This window comes from Pelodiscus sinensis, chromosome 9, assembly GCF_049634645.1.
Source record: "Pelodiscus sinensis isolate JC-2024 chromosome 9, ASM4963464v1, whole genome shotgun sequence".
NCBI classification, from domain to species: Eukaryota; Metazoa; Chordata; order Testudines; family Trionychidae; genus Pelodiscus; species Pelodiscus sinensis.
Genome location: NC_134719.1, coordinates 56666827 through 56674125, shown reverse-complemented (window position 1 = coordinate 56674125; position 7299 = coordinate 56666827). Strand labels below are relative to the sequence as shown.

At 49.0% G+C, this 7299-nt stretch overlaps 1 protein-coding gene across 1 annotated transcript; it reads right to left on the bottom strand.

Annotated features, from left to right (window-relative positions):
• Positions 1-282: 282 nt before the first annotated feature.
• LOC142830684 (uncharacterized) lies at positions 283-4280 on the bottom strand. Its single transcript, XM_075937136.1, has 2 exons — positions 4115-4280; positions 283-1889 (listed from the first exon to the last, which is right to left on the bottom strand). The coding sequence occupies exons 1-2, from the start codon at positions 4189-4191 to the stop codon at positions 686-688; spliced, it is 1281 nt and encodes a 426-aa protein (XP_075793251.1). The 5' UTR covers positions 4192-4280; the 3' UTR covers positions 283-685.
• Between the last annotated feature and the right edge of the window lie 3019 nt (positions 4281-7299).

Below are 7299 nucleotides of genomic sequence, written 5' to 3'. Positions count from 1 at the left end.
ATACCGATGATGCACAATGCCTTCCTCTCCCACCCACCACTTGCCCAAACTGTATATCCAGGTAAGAGCTATCTATCTTCCAGACATTTTAGTCTTTGAAGGAAATTTAGGTTATCCTCATTCTCCGGCTCTTAATCAGCCTATAATCTTTCTGTAATCACTGTTTCTCTTTCAAAATGAGGAGTGAATAAAATATGAATATGAAGCACCTGTTGTGTTACACTAAGTTAACTAGCTGAGAACATTTCTCTGCTCACGTTTGGTCACATTTAAACACACCCAAAGCACAGCGGTTAACGTCCCGATCCTGGCCATCATCTATTAAACTTGCTACGCTCCTGCTTTCAGAAGAAAAACATCCAGCACCTCAGCTGGATCGGGAGAAGCACTGATTAGCCTGCCCCAATTTCTCCTCTCCCCAAATGCCACAACATGTGAAATGAAAATACACACGACATAGCAACGGTGAACATGTATTTATTTTCTCCCCCCACCTCCTCCTTTCTATGTAGAACGGACCCTTTTCTGAACATGTCTTCATATACGAATGTGTGGAGCGGGATGGGTCGGTCACATGACCAGGTGTCGGAGTGGATGCATGAACTCCGCTTCCAGGCACAGCAGACGGGCAGCCTCGGGTATTGCCGCGAGGAGCGGCGGCGAAATGGTTCTCTGCCCTTCTGTCTCAGGAGCCGTACAGGTGGGGCAGGGTTTCCAGCTTGTTCTCTCTCTTCGCTTCCTCCACCCCGCGCAGCCACTCTGTGCACCTGCGCACCAGCTCCTGATCCACGACCCCCGGCGCCGGATCCTCCTCATACTCCTCGTCATCGTAGCGATTCTTCTCGTTCAGCAGGGAGATCTTCATGATCGAGGTCAAGTTTAGGCCGGCCATGCTGCGGGAACCCGGCAGTAGCCCGGTGTCGTCGATGGGATTCTTGAACCCCCACTCTTTCTCCAGATGGCGTCGCAGCAGCAGTCTGGTCGCGTCGGCCGTGAGCTTGATGTTGTACTGCTTTGCTGGGACTGCTGCCTTCGGCTCCCTCCTCGCCGCTGCACCTGGGTTCTTGACAGAGCGGCCGCGGGTACGGGTCGGGTTCGACCTCTGTGGCTGCTGCGGTGGATGTGGCTGTAGCTGCTGCTGCTGCTGCTGCAGGGAGGCGCAAAGGCGGGAGTTAGGCAAGGGGCCGGTCCCCGCCTGAGGCGTCCTGCGCGGATTCCTCTCCCTGGGTGGTGGTGCTCGATTCTTCGGAGCCACCTGACTCTTAGGTGGTGCACGGGTGGTGGCGGGGCCAGAGGCCGCAGCAGCGTGAGGCTGGATGGGCGGTAGGGGCACGGTGGTGCTGCGTGGCCCCTCTGCTCCGCCCGCCGACTCAGCAGCCAGCATCGCCCGGGGCAGGTGGAATGGAACTGTCTCCGCGTTTGTGCTGTGCTCGCAAAGGAGAGACGAGCTCTGCTTCAACTGGCGGTGGCTCCAGCTCGATAAGGTAGACAGGCGACGGTAGCAGGGCTGAGCCGGAGCAGTGGGTGTGGGGGGAGGAGGAGCGGGCGGCGGAGCCGTGGAAGCGCTCACACGGGAGGTCCCTTGGGAAGGCAGGGATGCCAACACCTGGGAGGGCTGCAGCACTCTTGTCCGGGCAAGCTTCAGTGTCACCACCTGAGAGGACAGCAGCACTAACTTACGGGAGAACTGTGATAGCAGCACCAGAGAGGGGTCTGGCCACAACAGCTGAGAAGGCTGAGGCACCGTCACCTGGGAGAACTGCGACGACGACACCCGAGAGGGCTGCTGCGATGACGTCAATTGAGAGGATTGCGATGTCCCCAATGAAGGCTGTGATGCCAGCATCAGAGAGGGCTGTGATGTCCCCTGTTCCAGAGTCTGAACACTGCTGAAAAAGAGGGATGGGTTAAAACAGTACTCCAAGGGGAGACAAGTCTGACAGACCAAGAGATGTCAAAAGATAATCCCGGAAACGTTCACAAGAACAAACTCTACAGGCAGTTTGAGCAAGGCTGGAGCATTTACAGCTCTGAAATATTAGAGGGACTTCTATTTTAGCTGCTAATACTCTGGCACCGACCAGTATTTTCAGCCCCTCAGGGCACATACTACTGCTCTTACACTGCACTCCTTGGTGTACAGGGGAACTGCTTTTTACATTTTAAAACAGTCATTGCCACTCGACATCTTTTGATGGTGATTAGTCCATGTGGCCTCATTCACACCTCCTTCCACTCATAGCCGACAGCCTCTTTTAAAGAGTCTGTCAAGATCTGCTTTCTTTTGTTCCTCAATCTAAGCCTCTACCTCTATCCACAGCAGCAAGTGGCAGAACACAGGCCAATCTTCCACAGAAATATTATGCAAGCCTGTTTCCAAAGGGTGAGCACATGACAGTGTAAAAATGTAGCCACCATGGTGTTTTCTTAACAGAACATGCAATCATCTCCCAAAGATCTGAGTTAACATGCACGTGAAGACACGCTTGTTTCAGCTAAATCTGGAGGAGACAGAGCTACTGCTGGTGGAGAGAGGGAAACAAAGACTTTTCAGCCACCTAAAAACTAGGACCTAGGCTGTCTACTCTGGCTTCAGGATCCTCATAGTCTTGTTATGCCTTAATCGCTGAAGTTGGTAAAAATGTTTCAACCACAGCTTGTCCCTAAAAATACTTTCACAGAAGCTAAGTACAGTATATTGAGCATATTGCATATAGCAAATTCATTTACGTGAACCTCTGAGGAGCATTTTTTCAAAATACCAATAAAATTAAAGATGCTTTAAAGCAGGGATGGGCATTAATTTTTGATGGGAGGCTGTTCCAAGAGGTCAAGGGCCACAATTCTCTATGGAGGGGAGGTGGGGTCTGGAACAGAAATTGGATGCGAAAGGGAGCTGAGGGTAGGGTTCGGGTGTGCAGGAAAGAGTATGGGCTGTGAGGGAAGAGGGTTGGGGTGCAGGAAAGGATTCTGGTCTGGAGGAGAGGTCTAGGAGGGGGTGCAGGATTTGGGAGGGACCAGGAACAGGAGGGATTGTGACCTAAGGCGGGGAGTTGGGGTGCCAGAGTAGGCTCTGGCCAGGAGGCACTTACCTAGGCGGTTCCAGGCTAGCTGCCTAATGGAACCCTGTGCCAAGTTCCCTGCCTACCACAACCCCAGAGCTCAGAGTGGCTGCTCCATGTGTCTTTCTGTGGGGCACAGTGGGGGGAGGAGAAGGAGGCTCTACATGCATTGCCCAGGCCCTCCAGCTATTACTAGGGTTGCTAGGTGTCCTGTTTTGAACCAGACAGTCCAGTATTTGAGCTGTTTGGGAAACAAATTGAGAAGATGTAGATGAGAAAATATAAAATGTCTGGTATTTTCCAAATGAGATGTAATGGAGATTGTGATGTAATGTCAAGCGTGTTGGGTATTTTTGCTGAAATCATCTGGCAACCCCTAGCTCTTACACAGCAGAGCCCCACTTGTCATGTCAAATTGGAACCTGGACCAAACCAGATGATCAAAAATTCAGATATTCAGGAGAGTAGGGAAGTGTGAGGCCACAGCGCCATCTAGTGGCCATGGGAGGGTTGCCTGCTGCTGGCCCTGCATGCGCTGGTTATTAGGTCAACATGGAAAGCTGCACAATGGAAGGCTGGAAAAATGGGGCTCTACTGCACCACATCATCTGTAAGGACTCCATGTAATAGGGCACCTCCTATTATACACTCCTGGCAGTGACACACACACACACACACACACACACACACACACAGATCCTCAACCTCCTTAGCAACAGGGCAGATAGTTGGGTGGAACAATCTACTCCTGACAGAATCAGGAACTGCTCAGGCCCAACCAATGTAGAGAAGCTGAACAATTCCCCAAGCAGATGATACATTCTGGCTCATATGCTGGGTGTTAAAGAGAACAAAGTCCTGAGTCTTCTCCCTATCACTATCTCATCCACTCAACAGTGAGACTCTGGCAGGGCAGGAAGCTATGGGAAAAGGGAAACAAAAGACACAAATTCCACTCTCCCCAGTGGTAAGGAACAAAAATCCTAGGTGGGAAAAGAAGAGTTCCCAATAGGTCAGGCAGCATCAGCACCAAATCTATCACAGGCTCTTACCTTCTCCGCAGAGACGTGTCTCTTTTCTCAGAATTGGATTTGTATAACACTCCAAGAAGATTCTTCTTAGTGTTCATGTTTGAGGCCTGAGAGCGCTCAAGGTAAGAAGAGCAGACCTCGAGATGACTCCCGGCCGCAAAGCTACGGGAGTCTGAAATTGCCCCAGCCCCGCATCCTGTCCTACCTGGCCGTTGTCATGGAGTCTCTGTGAGTTCACCACCTGTCAACGTCCTTTAACCAATAAGCGGAGATGCCGAAAAAAGCCTTGTGATGTCACCTCCACACCCTGTCCTGCCCCTCGCCAGCCCCTCTGCATCTTTGAGCCTCTCCCCCCTGCATTACCCCTACTCACTCAATGTTAGTGCTAGGAATCAAGCAGGCTGCACATGGAATCATCAGAGGCTGCTCAGTGCCACATGTACTTGGCAGATTGTAAGGCCACAAAAGACCAATCACCTAACCCAAGGGTGGACAATAATTTTCACTGTGGGGGGTCACTTCAGCAATTTTGATTTGTGGTCACAGGCTGGATTTGTGCCCCCTGGAAGGTGCAGGTCTTCAGAGCTACAGAGAGAGAGAGGGAGTTAGGGATGTGAAATTTAAAGAGAGTTCAAAATGGCCGCCCTTAAAAGGAGAATGCCTGCTCTCCTGATAAAAAGGAAACCTGTTTGTTTTTTTTCCCTTATCTTCTTTTCCTTGTCCTTTTTGTTTGCTTAGTTTTCTCAACAACTTTTAGATAAGTAAATTATTTCCATATGCCTGAACATAGGTATCCTATCATTAAGATTTATATTATCTAACCAGTGTTAAAAATAGGACGTATACATCCTCCTCAAAGTGAACACTCCTCAATAGCGGTATTTTCTTCCAATAATCTTTTTAATGCACATTAAAACAAACCAATACAGAAGATACGTTATGCAATGCCACTTTGTAGCACCACGTAATAGCTCTGCCAATTACTTGTCTAAGACAGACAACACAGGAAGCTCTACTTGGGATGACATTTTATACTAGTACATATTTCAGTTACCTGAAAAGGAATTAGGCTCATACAGTATTAAAACTACAGGTCAAAATCATCATAGGCGTCTTGGGCTTTATTAAATACATTTTTATATTATCTAATCCAAACTCAATTGAAACAAGTCAACTCATGTTTTACCAGATCAGCATTCAAATAAGGGAAAGGAAAAGCTGGGGACCAATCGAAAAGAGGTGCCGGTACTCCAAGTTCAAAGTTTTTGAGGGAAAGAAAACGGGTTAAAACATAAAATCAAAAAGTTGTTGAGCAAAGACATTGGGAGGCAAGCCAGCCCAGGAAATAGGTGCTGGTATGACAGAGGGGAATCCCATCTAATTAAAGTACCGGGGTCTATCATCACAAGAAAGCACTGGTTCTGAATATATTGGAATGTATTTGCGCCTACTAAAACAGCAGAATGAATTAAACCGATTTGAACAAAAATAAGCCTGCAAGTGAAACATGGCTGTGAACATTTAGAATGTTAAAAATCTGACTGGAGAAGTTGGGATGCATGAAAATTAAGAGAACGTCTTTTAGTATTTAATTTTATATTATTTCACTGCTTTCAGCTCTCTTGAGAACAGTCCCCCCGCTTGGGGCTCTTGTACGTTTCAAAAGCAGAATCACAGCAGAAGCAGCGGGAGTGGAGCCTGTTTCAGTCCCCGCTTCCTCTGTTTCCCGCTGTATCTCTACCTCCCCTGTCCCCCACAGAAACAGGACTGGAAAGAGCCAGCTTTTAAGCCAGTTCTCTCCCCCACCCTAGGTACATCACTAGTCGACTATCCAATAAGCTTATGCTCAACCTATATTCCACTAGTCACTTCTATCCCTAGCTGCCATATGAAGAGAGATTAACAAGATTGGGAATTGTCCTCTAAGAGGAGATGGGGTATGTGGAGATACAACAGAGGTTCATCAAATCATGACTGGTGTGGAAAAAAGGAGCAAGGAAAAAGTCATTTACTTGCTCCCATAAGACAAGAACTAGAGGTCACCAAATGAAATTAACAAGTAGCAGGTTGAAAACAGGCGAAAGGAAGTATTTCTTCATGCAACGCCCAGACAACCTGCGGAACTATAGTCCTGCCAGAATATATTGTGAAGGCCAGGACTTTAACAGGGTTAAAAAAAAGAGCTAGATAAATTCATGGAGGATTGGTCCATCAATGCTCATTAGGCTGGAGAAGTAAGAATGGTGTTCAGGAAAACTCTATGCTAAAGACTTGTTTTCTGGTTTAATTCTGGCACACCAATCAGCCATCCTGGGTCAGACCAAAGTTTCATCTAGCCTAGGAGTTAGCAAAAATTTTTGAAGTAGCTCCAGGCTGCCCCAGAAGGGGCTGGGCCAGGACACTTCCTGTTTCCCCACCCACAGATCCTGATTGCTTTGCGGGGGGAAGGGGAAGGAGCACATAAAGTCTTTGCACCACCAATTGTTCACAACAGCTGGCTGTTCCCTCTAGGTACCTGTGCTCCTGGCAGTGGGAAGAGACTTCATGTGCTTCCTCCTGATGCCCCCAGGTCAAACAGGGCCTAGGGATGGGGAGCATGTGAAGTCTCTCACTTCTGAGCAGCAGCTAGTGGTAGACTTGAAGTGCTGAGCCCCTTGCAGAGCCACAGGAGACTTCACATGCTCCCCCTCCCAAGCCCTTATTATCCTGCGGGCGGGGGTGGGGATGGAGCAGTCTCTTCCGGCCCTGCAAAGAGCATCCCTGCACTCCTGGCAGGGTGGGAGGCGACTTCGTGCACTCCCGCAACCCCAGGCCCTGATTGGCCTGGGAATATGAGGAGCAGATGGGCCTCCGTGGGCCTGATCAGCTCACTTGGTGGCCAGATCTGGCCTGCAGAGGGCTTTTTGCCCACCCCTGATGTAGCCCAATGTCCTGTCTCCCAACAGTGACCCATGACAGGTGCTCCAGAGGAAATGAACAGAACAGGTAATCATCAAGTGATCACTCCACTGTCACCAATTGCCAGTCTCTGACTGACAGCGGCTAGGGACAGCGTGCATGAAGAAATACTTCCTTTTGTCTGTTTTGAACCTGCTACTTGCTAATTTCATTCCGTGACCTCTAGTTCTTGTGTTACGCTGTTATGGGAACAAGTAAATAACTTTTTTCTTACTCACGTTTTCTACACTGGTCACGATTTTATGGAC